General features: G+C 37.6%; 1 protein-coding gene across 1 annotated transcript; it reads right to left on the minus strand.

Moving 5' to 3' along the window:
- Positions 1-18397: 18397 nt before the first annotated feature.
- On the minus strand, positions 18398-18832 carry LOC131859355 (uncharacterized). Its single transcript, XM_059212993.1, has one exon. The coding sequence runs from the start codon at positions 18830-18832 to the stop codon at positions 18398-18400; it is 435 nt and encodes a 144-aa protein (XP_059068976.1).
- Positions 18833-19097: the final 265 nt, after the last annotated feature.

The following is a 19097-nucleotide window of genomic DNA, read 5'->3' on the forward strand; positions in this document are numbered from 1 at the left end:
TGTCACCATGGTGGTCCCCTATGCTAGCCATCGATTCGAGCGAGTACGGAGATATCAGAAACCAGCTGTGTAGGTACCCTAAACTTGTCCTTGCATTTCAATTTGTATGATTTTTTTCGATTTTTCCACATGTTTTAGTTAGGTTTTGATTTTTTCTGCTTTTTTGGCCCTTTTTTCACGCTTTTGTTTGATCTTTTAGCGCATATGCATGTTTTGATAGCGCTTTTGGTTTTTTCACGCATTTTTTTAAACTCTTCACGCTTTTGCACAAAGTTTTCGCGTGTTTATAGTTTTATCGCATATGCCTAGTGTTTTCACGCAAATGTTTGATTTGATAGCACGTTTGTTTGAAATAGCGCATATGCGAGATGTTATAGCGCTTTTGTTAGATTTGATAGCGCTTTCGTGTGTTTTGGCACAAATACAAATTGGTGTCACGCATTTGTTATATCTTGTAGTGCATTTGCTTTATTTGGTGCTTTTGCTTTTTTTTCTTACAAAAAATGTGTCATAAGTCAATTGTTCTTGATGATTTGATGATGTTGATAAAGATAGATGATTTTGAGATGATTGAGATGCGATTGATGGATTGATGACCAAGATTAATGGTTTTTAGATTGGATAAAAGCTCAAAGAGATCGATGTAGTCTGTACTGAAGAGCTAATAGGTTAGGCAACTGAGTGCTAATTTTGGATTGATAAGATAGATTGTTTGATAGATAGATAAGATAGATAAAATCATAATTGACTTAGCCAAAATTGTTTGCATAAACAGGAGGTTTATGATGTGCTCCAGTGTCATGAGCGATTTCCCTTGATGTGACATTTAGTTCCTGAGTTAGATGCAGCTGCCTTGAGACATATTGATGCCTGTGGTTTGAGAGATCTCCTGTATATGCCTGATATCAGGATAAACAGGGGATTGCTGACAGCACTTGCAGAGAGGTGGCATAGCGACCACAAATCCTTTCATCTTCCTACTGGAGAGATCAATGTTACACTATAAGAATGTGTATAGGATATTGCACATCCCGATTGTTGGAGAGCTTGTTCAATATGACCATCATGAGATGGGTGGGACAACATCGTTGCAGTCTATTTTTGGTGATGACTCTATTGATGGTCCTGAGATTAGATGGGAGGACATGTTGATGTATTATGATACTCTACCTTCCATACTGGCTGGATTAGTTGGAGGATTCATTTGCACAGATAGGAGATCATGTGGCTTATTTGTTGGTTGGGGCTAGATTCTTTTGAGCATGATGCAAAATCACACGAGATACGCATGGGGTGTTTGTATAACCCCCTCATTTATATCATGATCTTCATAAGGTTGTATACGATGGTGCAACCAGTTTGTCTTCAGGTGTCACTCTTCTACAGATTTGGTGCTGGGAGCACATAGCGATCACACAACCTGTTCATGATCATGTGCGAGGAGATGGACAACCTTACATTTATCTGTATCGTGGTATGCTTACCCAACACAAGCTGGGTAAGCTTGAGTACTGGAGATGGGTTCTGGATTCCATGGACTCAGTTGTTTGGAGGCCCTACATAGATTGTGAGCCATGGATGGATGATGCGAGATCACTACCAGTGATCATGCTGAGTAGATATTTGATTAGTCGTAATCCATTTGTTATTAAGAGACAACTCATTCAGAGAGTTCTTAGACAGTTTGGCAGGCCACAGGGTATGCCACAGGGTGTCACCTTGTATGCACGAACATACAAGGATAGGCGAGATTGGAGTCCTTCTCTTTCTTTTGATGCAACATATGCAGAGTTTATAGCCATGCCACTTGTTCCTTTGATTTATGACCACATGTTTTGGATGTCGGGACCATTGAGGAGTATGCACGATATCTAGCGGCTCATCCATTCCCCCGCATTACAGATCCTGCAGATCCACCACCTAGCTCAGGAGATGAGGACAATGATGATGATGATCCTCGACGAAGGAGGAGATAGAGATGGGGTGGTCGAGGTGGAGATGGAGATGAAGGGGGATGACGGTCGAAGAGGGAGAGGAGGAGGGAGGAGAGGTGGTCAGGCTCAAGTATAAGGTGGACCATTTGGGCTTAGAGGGAGAGGTCTTCCACTACCCATTAGAGGCAGGGATGCGGGTAGGGGCGGAGGGTGAGGTGGATTGGATAGAGGACCATTATTACCTGGTTCAGGCAGAGGTGGCGGGAGAGATGGATGAGGAGAAGATAGGGGTTGAGGGAGTGGTTCAGATAGAGGTCGAGGGGGGAGATAGGGGAGAGGTACACCTCTTGATTTTGGGTAGGTTGGTCATGATCCAGGTGTGCTAGTAGCTCATGGTGGTTTTGATGAGGACTCTGAGGATGATGTGCCGTTGATTAGGTGCAGGATTACCAGGGTAGCATAGGTGGATGCCCCAACAGGTGGAGACACAACATAGAGACAGGTGGGAGGTGAGGATGAGCCGATGCAGCAGGATGTGCTAGAGGCACATGATGATATAGGTGATTTGAGAGCATAGGTTGCACTACTCACAACACAGATCCAAGCTCTCACCTTAGAGAGAGACATTGCTATCGAGAGATATGGGTAGGCAGAGAGCATGCTCAAGCACATACAACAGGTTGGCACTCGGGGACTTACTGCAGACATAATGAGGGAGATGGTAGGTGTTGGGAAGGAGATCACCCACTGGCGCAAATTATATGAGAGTGTGGTTCCTCCCAGTTAGAGAGCAGGCGACTATGTGTCCACCACATAGCGATTAGGCCGACAGGGTTAGACAAATAGTGGTGGTGTCATGAGACCACCTCGCAGGGACCTTGATCCAGGGACAAGACCATCTGGTGGTGCACAACCATCTTAGAGACATACAAATTCTAGTGGCAGTGCCACATGATTTTAGACTTGATATTCTTTGATGTTATATCATGGGACTTTGTACACTATTGATGATTTTTTTTTATATCATTGTATACTTGGACATTTTATGATTTATGATGATATGCAGACATTGATGGACCCTATATGATGCTACTCTATGATGTTTACTTTGATATTCATGAACGATGATGATTATACACGATTTATATGATGATGATTTATTCTCTACATGCATTGATTATATGGATGATATGACCTACATGCATTAATTATATGAATGATTCTTTGATTATGATGTCATACTTTTATATGTGATGTGTTGATGATTCTATGATGCATAACTAATATGATGATTTAATGTCTATTATATTCTTATGATGATACTTACAATGAAATACTTATAATGTTGATGATACTCGTGATGTCTATTTCTATGGATGTATATGTATACGATGACGTAAAATGATATGAAATGATGATAGATTAAATGATGCTTATGCAATGGTTATAATGTAATACTATCTGTAAATGCAAATGTGCCTAATGAATGTGATAATGAATTAATGAACTAAATCAATGATAAATAAGCATAAATGATTAATGAAATTCTTATAATGAATGAATGTAAATACTATGATAATGAAATGAACCCAATGAAATGAATGCAACTAATGCAAATGTTTTTGTCCGTCCAAGTATACTCAATCATTATTTGTTAACCATTGATCATGAATGATATGGATGCTTATTATGCAAATGATAATGAACGCTTAAAAATGCAAATGCAAATGCAAAGACCTACCTAAATGATATTGTCATCTTTTCCGCATTTTGGAACAGTGCTTGATTTTATCATTAAGCTTTTTTAAAAAATGTTGTAAGAAAATACAAGCACCTAGGTATAATTACACCAAGATGATCTGAGTATTTCTTACATGGATTTTGATTTAGCAAGTTAATACAAGCATCTAGGTATAATGAACCAAGATGACTTGAGTACTTCTTGCATCAACAGACAAGGATTATCCCCTTCCATGTATGACTCGATACATCCTCAATGATCTTTTGCCGATCACGTCCTTAGACAAGTACATACATTACTAAGAGATAAACCACAAACAACAGATAAAAAAATAACCATGCCCCATCATATCTCCTCTAGTCTCAGACATCATCGAGTTACATAGGGAACATGATCAACAAAAATCAAGATAGAAACATTGAATCATGCATGTCACATGTATGTTCTCTTGGTCAAAATAGATATAATCATCTCGATTAATGATTGTTGATATGTGCTACTACTTGCTTGTTGAATCTCTGAATTCTGAGTTTCATGATTCGATTTTGTCTATGTCCTAATTTTGTTTTGCTTTGTTTGTCTTACTGCTTGTTGTCTGTTTTCAAAATCCAAATTGTTTTTGGTTTTTCTAAGTTTTTCGATGTTTTTACTTTTCTATGTTTTCAATGTTGCCCCCAGCTAAGTTCAAGATTTTGCCCCCAGCTAGAAACAAACTTTATTACAGATACACAACAATGATCAAAACATGGCGAGACGACTATGCCTGATTATTTACAAAAGGCCTTATTATGAATATGTACGTATGCGATGGATGGATGCGGAAAGAAATGCAAACTCATAGATAGAAGAGTCAACTGATAGATAATGCCAATGGATGGGTTTTCACCATATGCTGGTATTGCATTTTTCCTCACATTTAATTTTTTTCACTGTTTTCGCTGTTTTTGTATTTTCCTCTTTTCTGTTTTTAATGGTTTTTCTCTGCTATTTCACTTTTTTGGATTTTTTGCTACTTCAAACATAGAAATTTTTTAGGTGCATGGTATTTATTGGTTCTTCTAACCATTCACCCTTCGGTGTAGGCAACCTGTAAGCTCCAGATCCATATGCAGCTACTATAATAAAAGGACCCAACCGGTTTGGTTCAAACTTTCCCTTTTTCTCTCTATCTTGCCGGTTGCAAGGATTTTCCCTGAGAATAAGATTCCCAACTGAAATACTCGAGGCTTAACCTTATGATTGTAGATTCTTGCCATTCTTTGCTGATATGCTTTTAAGTGATCTGAAGCATTCTGGTGACGTTCTTGTAACAATTCTAGTTCTTGCAACCTTGTTACTCTTCGTTCCTCATTTGGAACGAGTCCCTTCAATGACACACATAGAGAAGGTATCTCTACTTCAATTGGTAGAATTTCTTTTGATCCATACACAAGGCAATATGGAGTTGCTCCAGTTGGTGTATGGATTGTAGTACGATAAGCCCATAGAGTAGGATTCAACTGAACGTGCCAGTCCCTACCAGCTTCATTAACTGTTTTCTTCAATATTTTGAGGATTGTTTTGTTGGATGCCTGAGCCTGTCCATTCAATTGAGGATAGTATGATGTTGAGAACCTGTGTTGGATTTGGAATTGCTCACATAGTTTTTGCACATCTTGATTTTTAAACGACCTTCCATTATCAGTGATAATAGAGATGGGAATGCCATAACGACAGATGATGTAATTAAGGATGAAAGATGCAATTTGTTTTCCTGTGACTGTTGTTAAAGGCACCACTTCAATCTATTTAGTAAAGTATTCAGTTGCATTCAAAATGAACTTGTGTCCATTTGAGGATGAAGGATTAATATTTCCCACTAGGTCCAGTCCCCATTGATAAAATGACCATGATCTTGCCAAAGGATATATTTCTTGTGCTGGTGCATGGATAAGATTGCCATGAATCTGACATTGTTTGCACTTTTTAATATATGTGAAGGAATCTCTTTCCATAGTAGGCCAATAATACCCCAATCAAATGAGTTTCTTAGCCAATGTAAGACCACTTGAATGTGTGCCACAAATACCTTCATGGAATTCTTTTAGATCTTTTTTAGATTCTTCACGTTTGAGACACCTTAGGATAGACCTCGTCTATAAAGGATATCGACAATAGTGGTATAACGGGTTGATTGATGGATAAAGTTTCTCTTTTGATTTAGAGATAGGTTTGGGGGAAGGATATTGTCTTTTAAGTACAGATAGGTTTGGCTATATAGTGAGGCATCAGTTCCAGATATATTGTAGACGATTTGGACATTATGGGAATCAGGGGTAGGATAAAAGATTTCTTCCACCAGGAATTCATAACGCTTTTGATTCTCTTGAGTTTGTATAAGAGATTCTGTTGTTGCCATAGTAGCTGCTTCTTTATTCTCATTCCTTGGAATCTAAACGAATGTGATTTCAGTAAAGTATTTCTTGAAATCTTCAATCAGTTTCTTTTAGGGCATCAATTTATCATCCTTGGTTTGGTATGCATCATTTATTTGGTTGATAACTAGCTATGAATCTCCATAAACATGTAACTCTTTGATGTTCCATTCAATAGCCATCTTGATCCTGATGATTAACACCTCATATTCTGTAATATTGTTTGTACATTGTAAGCACAACCTGTATGATTTAGGAATAGTGTGACCCTGAGGTGTTATGAATAAAATTCCTGCACCCGATCCGTGCTATTTGTAGGAGCCATCAAAGAACAACTCCCAATCCTTCATGTTGATAGTGAGAACATCTGCATCAGGAAACTCAATATGTAAGGGTGCATCATCATGCAAGGGCACTTTAGCTAGTTGATCTGCAATCATTTGTCCTTTTATGGCTTTTTGATCAATATACTCAATGTCAAACTCACTCAACACCATGAACCATTTACCTAGTTGTCCTGTCAGCGTTGCCTTGCTAAGAAGATACTTTAAAGGGTCGATCTTTGCAATTAGCTTAACAGAGTGTGTGAGAGTATAATGTTGCAACTTTTGGGTTGCGAATACTATTGCCAAAAATGTTTTCTCCATTGTTGTATAGTTTAACTCATAGCCAACCAAGGTTCTGCTAATATAGTATATTGCTCTATCTTTCCCTTCAATGTCATGTTGTGCCAGGAGAGGTCCTAATGATACACATGTAGCCATGATGTATAGAAATAATGGTTTTCCTTTAATCGGTGATGCTAATACTGATGGATTTACTAGGTATTATTTGATTTGTGTGAAAGCTTCCTCACATTTGTCATCCCATCTGAATGGAACATTTTTGTGTAACAAGTGAGTAAATGGATGACATCGATCGGCTAACTGAGATACAAACCTTCTTATTGATTGCAACCTTCGTTGTAGAGAACACAGTTGACTGATATTCTTCAGAGATTCCATTTCCATTATAGCTTGTACTTTTGCTGGATCAACTTCTATGCCACGAGTAGATATGATATACCCTAGGAGTTTAGCTAATGTAACTCCAAAAACACACCTTTTTGGGTTCAATCTCAATTTATATTGTTCCAGTCTGTCAAAAATCTTGTCTAGGATCTACAAATGCTCTTCTCTGTTGTGTGACTTTGCAAGTATATCATCCACATAATATTCCATGAAAGTATGCATCATATCATGGAAAATGGTTGTCATAGCTTTTTGGTAAGTAGCTCCGTCATTCTTGAGCCCAAATGGCATGATGTTCCAACATAAAGTACCCCAAGGACATGTGAAGGCTGTTTTCTCTTGATCCTCAGGGGCTATCTTAATTTGGTTATACCCTGAGAAGCCATCCATTAAAGAGAACATTTCATGTCATGCTATGAGATCTACAATAACATCAATGCTTGGTAATGGAAAGTCATCCTTTGGGCATGTTTTGTTCAGGTCCCTGAAATCTATACACACTCTGATACTTTTATTTGGTTTTGATACAGGCACAATATTTGACATCCATTGTGGATATGCGGCTGGTCGTATGAACCCCACATCCAATAGTTTCTTCAAGTACGCTTTGACAAGAAGAGAAATATGAGGGTGCATCTTTATGAGTTTCTATTTAACTGGTTTAGCTCCTAGAGTGACATTGAGATGATGCATAATGAGATCTGGGTTGTCCTGGCATATCAGCGTATGACCAATCAAAGTTGATTTGAATTTTGTTAAAAAACTCACTAAAATCATGTCTTTCTTGTTCTGATAAGGATGCTACATGATGGAGAATTTTAGGATTCTCAGGAGTCCCAATATTAACTACCTCTGTAGGTTCTATCAGAATAGCCGATCTCTCTTGAAAATATTCTGGGAGAGTGTCAAATCTTCCATCTTCTGGTGCCTCAAGGAGGTTTTCACCATTAGATATGTCCTTTATTTTATTAATTGATTGATCTAATGTTGCCATAAAATGGTTTTCAGCATTAGACCTTCTTCTTTGTTTTGTTATTTCACTTTTGCAACTAGAAGATTTGCAACCCTCATGACTATAAGAAATGTTATTTCACTTGGAATCTCTTTTTGGTGTTACAAGTTCAACAACGTTAAGGTATACATATATAGCATGGTCATTTGGGATGGTATCAATTTCAATGAGTTCAGTATTTTCCCAGTCAATAAGTTTTAGATGGACTAAGGGTAAATCGTTTGCTTGATTAGTCTCAAAGGTCTCAATGGTGATTACGTAGTTGTCAAAGTTTCCGGGTGTGTCAGTCGAGTTAAGGATATCACTCTCTTCAAGATATACTCTCCCGATCGCTCTCCAATTAGCTCTGGTAAGTTAGAATGGATAATTTGTGATTCACCCTCAATTGCTCTATTTGCTGACGTTTGTCCCTTAAACGAATGGATCATATCGACATATATATCTTTTGGGTAACACACCTCTTCAGAAGATGTCTCAGGATTTGGGCCAGTTTCACTGCTAGCTTGTAATCTACATATTTGAGTAGCTTCTGCCGCTTTTATTGCCATTTCTTTTCTTCTCTCATACTCTAAATCCTCAAGATTGAATGTTTCCTCTATTTGGCTTGCTATTAGTTCTTCTTGAATTCTTCCCATTTTTGGTACTTGTTGACTGGGGTTTGATTTGGATTTTGTACCATTTTGTCTTTCTGATTATTGATTGCTTCTGTTACTTCTTGTTTTATCTTGTTTTCTTCCTCTTGTTTTCTAGCATGTTCATCTTTTTGTTTGGTGGAAGATATTTCCTACTCTGTAGTAACTTGCTTGTTCCCTAAGCTTGTGGTATCTTCATTTTCTTCTCCTGACAAATCAGATGGTTAGATTGGATCCCACTCATACTCATGTGAGTTTGTTTAAGAATCACTTTCTAAGATTACACCACTGTATCTAACTGGGATATTATATGGCGAGAAGAGTTTGCTGATAATTGATACAAGTTTTGTTGCTTGTTATGATTCAGGTTCTATACTTACTTGCACTCTTTTGATCTGTTTATAAGAAGCCTCTTCCCTTTGAATGGTGATTTCTTCTTGTTTTTGTTCATACTCTTCTTCCCTTTGTTTTCTGACTGCTTCTCCATCTGCTTGTTGTTGTGCCAATTCTTGTGATGATTGTTCCCTTTGTGTTGCTTTCATATTCCATTGGTGATGTTGATGGCGATGTTGATTTTGTTTAGGTTGAGTATGCTGGCCATACCCAAGTATAAATTTGTCATAAGAATGTTGAGAGTGAGGTTGGATGGGTTCTGTGACGCCTCTTTGACACTTGCCAATAGGGCCTTTTCCTTTCTATCCCATTTTTTGCATGATTTTGAATCCATTACCATACTGTTATGTGGGAATAATGACCTCTAAAGCTGCTGCTCTAATCTCTTCTTCATCCTTATATAACCAATTAATAATGTCTTTATCTTCAATTTCTTTAGATAATGTCCTAGTTTTGACAAATGCTCCATCAAATATCTGAAGAGATTTTTTTGGGTTTTGTGATTGTGAACTTGTCGCCTTTTTCACAAGATTTTGGATAAAGTGGTAAAACTTGTAAAGAATACTTTCCCATTCCTTCATAATTTAGTTTTAACTTTTTATCAAAACTTTCTAAGGTTGATGTGAATGATGTCTCTTGAGATAACACAATAGGATAAATTGCTTCTCTATTATGAGGTACTGTTGCATCTTGAGCTGGCTTCAGATTGCTGCAATATTTAGTTGAATCTGCTATAATTGTAATCTCTTGTCCATTATAGGGAAATTTTGCACATTGATGATATGTTGATGGGATTGCGTGCATATCATGAATCCATGGTCTGCCTAGAAGAATGTTATAGGATAAATTCAACTCCAAGACTTGACAAACTGTATCATTTTGAACCGGTCATATTCTGATTTGTAAAACCACTGTTCCTTTGAAGGAACGTTCTTCTTCATCATAGCCTTTGATTGTTATCCTTTTTATGGGATCCATTGCATTTTTTGAAAATCCCAAAGCTTTTATGTAACTCAATGCACAAATATTCAAGCCCGCTCCTCCATCTATGAGAACACGTTTGACTTGCGTTTTATGAATAAACACTTCAATGTGGAGAAAAGCATTATGAGGATGTTGCAATGATATGCCATCATGCTCTGTGAATGATAAGTAATGAGGGGCTATGAGATGTCCCACCATGTTTTGAAATTATTAACATCCAAGTCTTTAGATACTGTTGTTTCTACTAGAGCCTTTTCCAATATCTCCTTATGCATTGGTGAGATTTTTAGGAGCTCTAGGATTGATATCTGTGTGGGTGTTTTCTGCAATTGATCTACTAAGTTATACTGCCTTGAGGTAGAGGTTGTATCATTTGTTACTCTTGGGAATGTTACCTTAGCCTTACTCCGAGTAATGTCATGCACTAGTTATGAGGGTATTTTATCCTTAACAATGATGACGTTTACTATGTTGTTGTAGGTGTGAGCATAATTTACCTTGCTTTGCCTTTGTCATCTTGTGGATTTGAGGTTCCACCCTTTTCATAGTTAGGGAGTGGAGTTTTGAAGGCTAAATGCAATTCATTCGTTTTGTGGCCATCCACTATGATAACCTCCTTGTCAATTAAATCTTGGATAAGATGTTTTTGTTGGATATTGCTACTGCTAGGATATGTTGTTTTCATTGATGCCAACATATTCCTGTGATTTATTCCAGTCTGTTTGGGAAGATCTTCTGATCCGGTTTGTTGTTTTGGTTTGCTGATCATTGTTTTTGCAAAGTTTGGTATATCCTCCGGTATATTCCAGTGTGATCAGATCTTGTGCTAGGTTTTTAGGATATTGCTTGGGATGGTCTTATGTATCTTCATTTTAGATGGATCGTGATTTGGTGCTCCTCAATTTATCTTTCTTCATGACAGTTGCTGATTGGTTGTGTCATTGAGCTTTCAGATGTTGACCGATGAAGATTTGATAAGTGGTGTTGGTGAAGCTGTTTTTGATGATTCTAAAGTACTTGTTGGTGTTTCCTAGTTGTGTCCTATTTGTTTTGGCGATCCATATTGATTTTTATGCAAGTTTTTGGTGGTTTCTATGAACCGGTGATGATTTTTGTGTTATGTAGTTTTCCTGGTGGTGTAGCGTGTTGCAATTGGTCTTGGTGTGATTTTCGGTGGTGTTGTGCATTTGGCAATTTGTTTTAGGACCATTCTATGCAATGTAAACCATTATATTGGTCTGGTGGTCGATATTTGTATCGTGTGATGTAATTTAGTAGTTGAGGGTTTAGCCGACCTTGTTATCAGGGTTGATGAATTGTATATATAGATGATATATTCATGTAATTTAGCGGTTGATGTTAAGTTTGCATTATCAGAAAGAGGTTTATGTGCGAACAAGTGATTTATCGTTCAATGTTGAGTTTGAGGAGAGATTGGTGTTGTAGAGAAGACATTTGTGCTTAACTTGAACTGTAATTAGGCATTTGGAGATGCTATTCTTTCAGTTCATTTTTTCCAGATTGTTGTCCAAATCTTATTGTAAGTTAGTGAGACTTCCTTGAGGGTTGTAGCTTTCTAGGCCATTATCATTTGAGCCATGAGCTCTTGACAGTGTGCCTAAATGCACGTGCATTCCCCATTGTAATATTTTCACATACTACTGTAGAGTATCATCTTACTATGGGTAGGTTCCGACTGTGGTTTTTCCCTTAACCAGGTTTTCCACATCAAAATCTTGGTGTTGTGTGTTGTGCTTTCAATTGGCTTATCTGTCTTATTACTGCAGTTCATCAGATCTGTGTTTTGTGTTTAAGTTTGGTATTCCGGTGAAGATTGATTCATGCCCCCCTCTCAGTCTTCCTTCCTGGTTGCTGCTAATAATTGGTATCAGAGCTAGATCCTCTGGTAGAAGCTTAATCACTTGAGGAGATCTGGGATGGAAGCTCAAGGTGTTATCTTTAAGAAGGACAATCCAAGATTTTGTGGGAGTAACTATGCTATATGGAAGGACCAGATGGAAGTGCACTTGAGATGTCTTGGTGAAGATTATTGGAAGATTACAAAAAATACCTATATTATTCCTCAGAATGGACCGTCTACTCTGATGAGATCAAGGAAGGTGAACACAATATTAGAGCGAAGGAAGCATTGCTTAGTGCCCTGACTTATTCTGAGATGACAAATGTAATTGGACTTCAAACCTCACATGAGATCTAGGTGAAGCTTGAGATTCTGTATGAAGGTGATAAACAGGTGAAGGTTGCTAAGTTGTAGAGTTTGAAAGGAAAGTATGAGACATTGAAGATGGGAGATGATGAGAACATACACTCTTTCATGGCTAAGGTGAATGACCTTGTCCTAGGTGTTAGATGTGCCGATGGAACCATTGAGGAAGATGAAATTGTTGGCAAGGTGCTGAGATCCTTAGCTCCTACCTATAAACATAAGGTTGCTACTTTTGATGAGATCTAGAGTGTGACTACAGTGATAAGAGATATGTTGGTTGGAAATCTTGTTGCATTTGAGTTGAGCGAATTTGGTGAATCACATGGAAAGTATGAGACTGCATTTAGAGCATCTGCATTTGTATCTGGAAGTAGAAATATAATCTTGATGAGTGCAAAATATCTAGATATGAAAGAGATAGAAGAGAGATGGAAAAGCAAGAGAGGGAGCTGGATGAACTTGAAGCATTGATTGCTAGGAGATTGGCTAAAAGTGCCAGTAAGTATGATGGAAATTTGCCTTTGAAATGTTTCTCTTGAAAATTTGTGAGTATGGAATGATATGATGGTGGAATAGTTAGATTTGGAGATGACAAAGCCTGTGTGATCCGTGGGAGAGGTTCTATTTCTTTTGATGGTAAGCATAACACTGATGATGTCTTATATGTTGAAGGTTTGAAGCATAATATTTTGAGTGTTGGACAGATGGTTGATAAAAGTTATGATCTACAATTCAAAGATGGTAAATGCAAGATCTTAAATGGCTCTAGTATAGAGATTGCATATGGAACTAAGACTGAAGGTAACATTTTTCATTTGAATGATGGTGAGAAAAGTTGTTTGATTGCCCAGATTGATGAGAGTTGGTTGTAGCATAGGAGAATGTGTCATGTAAATTTTGATTCAATGATTATGATTAAGATCAACTATACACATGCTGTTAGAGATCTGCCTAAGATTGTTAAGCCTGCTAATCCAGTATGTAAGTAATGTTAGTTGGGTAAGCAAACAAGGATTTCTTTTAAAAGCAAACAATATACATTAGAAGGTTTGCTAGATCTTGTGCATACTGACCTATGTGGACCTACAAATGTTAGAAGTGTGCAGGGTGATAAATATTTTATGCTACTAATTGATGATTATTCTAGGATGACATGGGTTGTCTTTTTGAAGGAAAAATCAGAAGCATTTGATAAATTCAAGATATTTAAAGCAAAAGTGGAGACTGAGTCTGATTTGATGGTAAAGTGTTTGAGATCTGATAGGGGTGGAGATTTTTGTTCCAGTGAGTTCAATTAATTCTGTGAGAAGCATGGGATTAGAAGACAATTATCTACTCCTAGAATCCCTCAGCAAAATGGAGTTATTGAGAGGAAGAACAAAACTGTCTTGGATGCTGCAAGGACCATGCTGATTGAAGGAAATGTTCCGAAGATCTACTCGAAAGAAGCCATTAGCACTATTGTTTATACATTCAACAAATTTTACATCAAAGGTGATATCGGTAAGACCCCTAATGAGCTTTGGTTTGGTCATTTTTCTACTCTGAGATATTTTAGAGTATTTGGTAGCAAATGTTATATCAAAAGAGATGAGGATATAGGAAAGTTTGATGCTAGAAGTGATGAAGAAATTTTCTCGGGATATTCTACAAAGAGAAAAGCCTACCGGTGCAACAATAAGAGACTAAGGAAGATAGTGGAAAGTGCAAATGTGAAGGTGGATGAGAACCTTGGAAAAGAGATCAGAGCATGTGGTTATGATGATGGTCAGCATATTGTTTTAACACCTATTTAGACCAAAGAACCTAAGCAGAATTATCTAGTAGAGACAATTAGCCCGGATGTTGTTGCTGCTGGTGAAGGAGTTCAAGAACCTGATAATCAGAATAGTCAGAAGACTTTGAGGTATGTAAGACTGAAGCATTCTGAAAATTAGATCATTGGTGATAAGATTAAAGGTGTAATGACTAGAAGAAGGTTAGCTGCTAAAGAAGTATGTTTGATTTCTGAAGTTGAACCTAAAGATGTTGCTGAAGCTTGCAAAGATGAAAATTGGATGAGAGCTATGGAAGAAGAACTAGATCAGATTGAAAAGAATAACACTTGGGAACTTGTGCCTAGACCTAAGGATAAGAATGTTATTGGTACTAAATGGGTGATCATAAATAAATTGAATGAAGCTGGCGAAGTTCTCAGAAATAAAGCCAGACTAGTTTGCAAAGGATATTCACAACAAGAAGGAATTGATTATGAGGAGACTTTTTCTCCAATTGCCAGATTTGAAGCTGTTAGATTGTTGATTGCTTATGCCGCTTATAAATATTTCAAGGTATATAAGATGGATGTCAAATCTTAATTTTTTGAATGGTGATCTTAAGGAAGAAGTTAATATTGAGCAACCTGATGGATTTTCATTGTCAGATGATGGAGACATGGTATGCAAACTGAAGAAAGCTCTTTATGGATTGAAACAAGCCCCTAGAGCTTGATATGCTAGACTAGATAAATATTTGTTAAAATTGGGATTTACTAAAGGTGTTGCTGATAGTAATATGTATTTCAAGATTGAAAATGATAACATCCTGATTGTTGAAGTCTTTGTTGATGATATTATCTTTAGAGGTGATGATGAGTTAAGCAAGAAGTTTGCCGGTGATATGTGGAAAGAATTTGAGATGTCTATGATTGGTGAGATGAAATTTTTCTTAGGTTTGTAAATTTCACAGACTGTAAAAGGTATATTCATATCTCAAACTAAGTATGTGAAAGAATTGCCAAAGAAGTTTGGGTTAGATGACTCCAAACCGGTTGGAACTCCTATGGTGATTGGATGTAAATTGTCTAAGAATGATGATTCTCTTAAAGCAAATCAGAGTTTGTACAGATCTATGGTTGGTGGACTGTTATATCTTACTCAGAATAGGTGCCCAAACATTATGCATGCTGTGTGCATGGCTGCTAGGTATCAAGCTGATCTGAAAGAGAGTCATGTCACTGCTGTGAAGAGGATATTTAGATACTTGAAGGGAATTGTGGACTATGGATTATGGTATCCGAGGAATGATGATTTCATGATTTGTGCCTATACTGATGCTGATTGGGCTGGTGATGTTGATGACTAGAAGATCACTACTGGTGGAGAATTCTTTTTGGGTAATAAGTTGGTTTCATGGGCTAGCAAGAAACAAGATTCAATGTCCTTATCTACTGCTGAAGCTGAGTACATTGCTGCTGCTAGTAATTGCACTCAGGTAGTTTGGATGAAGGAAATGTTGAAAGATATTAGAGTTATCCATGATGAGCCTACTGTTATTTACTGTGATAATTCCAATGCTATCAACATGTCAAAGAATCTAGTGCAACATTCAAAGACTAAGCATGTGTCAATCAAATATCACTACTTGAGAGAGCAAGTCAGTGAAGAGAAGGTGAAGCTGGAGTATGTATCTACAAAGGAAAAAATAGTTGATATTTTCACTAAGCCTTTGCTTGTAGATACATTTGTCTATTTGAGAGACAAGTTAGGGGTATCCACCCCTCTTGATGAGAACTAGATGCATTGAGTTGCATCAATCTGGTGGACTTCACAAGTCTTATCCTTTTATCCAAATTGGTGAGTTGGTGTTGCTCCTCTGGTGGAGTATTTTGTTGATTTGGTTATGTATTTCAGGGGGAGAGAGATTCATGTCTTTGTTTTTGGGGTGAGTTTGGTTTTCTATTTTGAGATCTTTGGCATTGCTGTCAAAGGGAGAGAGAGATCATGTGAAAATTTTCTTTATATATCTTGATCTTAGGGGAAGTTTGCTTGAGATATCTTCTTTCTTTGCACTGATTGTTTTTCACATTCATATGTTGTCATTAATACCAAAGGGGGACATTGTTGGATATTGCTGCTGCTAGGATATGTTGTTTTCATTGATGTCAACATATTCCTATGATTTACTTTGTTGTGTTTGGGAAGATCTTGTAGTCCGGTTTGTTGTTTTGGTTTGCCGATCATTGTTTTTGCAGAGTTCGGTATATCCTCCGGTATATTCTGGTATGGTCAGATCTCGTGCTGAGTTTTTGGGATATTGCTTGAGATGGTCTTGTGTATCTTCATTTCAGATGGATTATGATTTGGTGCTCCTCAAGTTATCTTTCTTCGTGATAGTTGCTGATTGGTTGTGTTCTTGAGCTTTCAGATGTTGACCGATGAAGATTTGATAACTGGTGTTGGTGTAGCCATTCATGATGATTCTAACATTCTTGTTGGTGTTTTGTAGTCATGTCCTATTTGTTTTGGTGATCCGTATTGATCATTGTATGAGTTTTTGGTGGTTTCTATAAACCGATGATGATTTTTTGGCCATGCTATAGTTTTCTTCAGCACGAAGAGCTGACACTCATCAGTTACCAATTTAATTGAGTTTTCTGCTAAAAACTTTGCGGCTCCATATTCCTCTATCTTGGTGAGCATGGGTAATATATTTTCCCATTTATGCTCTTCTTTCTCCCATGGCACAATCTGATTTTGAATCTCTGCAGTGGGGTTTTGCATCTCATCACATAGCTTCCTAGAGCTTGTGATATATTTTTCACCATCTCTAATCACTCCTTCAATCCATTTCTCTACGGCCCCTGCGATGCTCTTAGCTTGCTGAACTTGACTCATCAATTTCTTGTTCTTTGGTGAAGTGGGGTCAAAATTTTCTGAAGCATGCGATATCGGAAGTTCTCCGAAACAACCTATGCTATCAATGAATTGAGATATAATCTTGATATGCCATTTTAACTCTCTTTTCTCCTGTCCATTTTTTTATGACCTGGTGAGCATCTTCTTGGCTGATACTTGGAAAAGGTGATTATTTGAATCCCTGCTCATGTTCCCGAGATCGAATTTGGTGACCTCAAAATCCTCTGCATTTACTTCCTTATTCTCATCTTTGGGCTTATAGGAAGTGATTTCAGCAACCCACCTCCCAGTCTTTTCATCAACATCCAATCTGGCAGTTGTTTTGAACTTCTTTTGTTTGGGACCCTTCTCCATGTATTTAACCACCATGTCTTGAATTGGGATGGACACTGGAATGAAACTCCGTTTCTTACTTACTGAAGTGGTTAGCCATTTAAGAGTTGCTCTTGAACTAGCTATTCCTCGGTCACTTTAGGTGGCGGCGTCATGGCTACAGTAATCGCATGAGAATCCATGGTGTTGACAATGTCGCTGTCAAGGTCCTTGACTTCGAAAATCTAAGTATCAAGGATTTTGTCTTTTGCCTCTATGTCTTTGACCTGGTCCATTTTCTTCCGCGCAGCACTCCGTGACCTTGTATATCGAAGAGCAGAAAAGTCCAGAGCTGGATTAGGCTTGTGCTTGGTGTGAGATGACTTCTTATTTTTACCTGATTTGAACACACATGAACAATTTGAACTGACTTCATGAGGGTTCAAGTAGTTCAAAGCGTACGCTGTGCCAAGAAAATTCTCTTTGAAAATATTAACTCTGTTAAGTGTCGCCAGTCTTTTGAACTTCATTGAACATGTTGAATACCATTAAACTGTTTGAACTAGGTTCAAAGGATTCACAACCTAGAGGAAGAGGATATAACACATCATACGCCACCATAAAATAGAACTACTGCAAAAACACTTGAGTGAACATTAGCATAAATTTGTTTTAGACAACTTAGAACCTGCATTACCTAGATGAACATTATGAACTCTTTTCAAAATGGTTCAAGGGGTTCACGAGGTTCAAACCAACCATTGAAACTTGATGCTACAAATTAAGAGACAATTTACCAGCGAATTAAGGATTGAACCAAGGAATTTCTAAAAAGATAAAGACTCAAATAAATTTTGGTAAGGCGACTTACTCTTGTTATGAGGGATGAATGATAGGATAACATTGGCTTTGACTAGGGATTGCATTTTGTGAAAAATGCAAAGAACTCTAAATCTCTGGTTTCACACAACAAAAATAGAAAGGGGACAAAGAGGACACACACCGAACAGATACAAAACAAACAACTAATCTACTATGTACAAGAACTCTTGATCATATATTTCAAAGTTTATAAAGCTTGAGGTCCTGCCCATTATAGGTATAGGGCATAACCGTTCCATCATAATAATTTAGTCTGAATGCATTTGGTCCTACTACCTCATGGATCTTGAACGGACCTTTCCACAATGAATCAAATTTTCCATGGGCACCCTTTGGTTCTCTTCTCTTGTCCCACAACAATACTTCATCTCCTTTTAGGAAACCTCTTGGTCGAGCTCTCATATCAAAGATTTTCTTCACCCTGTTCTGATGTTCAGAAATTCTATCCACTAACATCTCTATTTCCTCTTCCAACTTCATCAAATACATGACTCTCTTCTCCAGAGCATTTTGGAAGAAGGAATCCTCAATTATAGTTTGAAGTCTCGCTGTTGCCAATTCCAGAGGTAAAGAAACATTTGTGCCAATCCCATACACCAGTTCATAAGGTGCCATTCCAATTTCTCTTTTAGGAGTGTTTCTATCTGCCCATAAGGCTTCATATACCTTTTTATGCCAGTTCCGGGCATTATCATCAACTAACTTCTTCAGGATGGCTACCAGGTTCTTGTTGCTTGATTATGCTAACCCATTACCTTGCAGAAAGTAATCGGAGGAATGTGAAAGAGAGATTTGATATTCATAACAGAATATAGTCAATTCTTCAGAAGAGAAATATGATGCATTATCCGCGACAATCTTCTAAGGGACCCCAAAATGG

The sequence above is a fragment of the Cryptomeria japonica genome, chromosome 2, assembly GCF_030272615.1.
Source record: "Cryptomeria japonica chromosome 2, Sugi_1.0, whole genome shotgun sequence".
Lineage (NCBI taxonomy): Eukaryota > Viridiplantae > Streptophyta > Pinopsida > Cupressales > Cupressaceae > Cryptomeria > Cryptomeria japonica.

Bases quoted from the DNA above. Each gene is read 5' to 3' on its own strand.
- LOC131859355 (XM_059212993.1), bottom strand. From the start codon at position 18,832: ATGGCACCTTATGAACTGGTGTATGGGATTGGCACAAATGTTTCTTTA.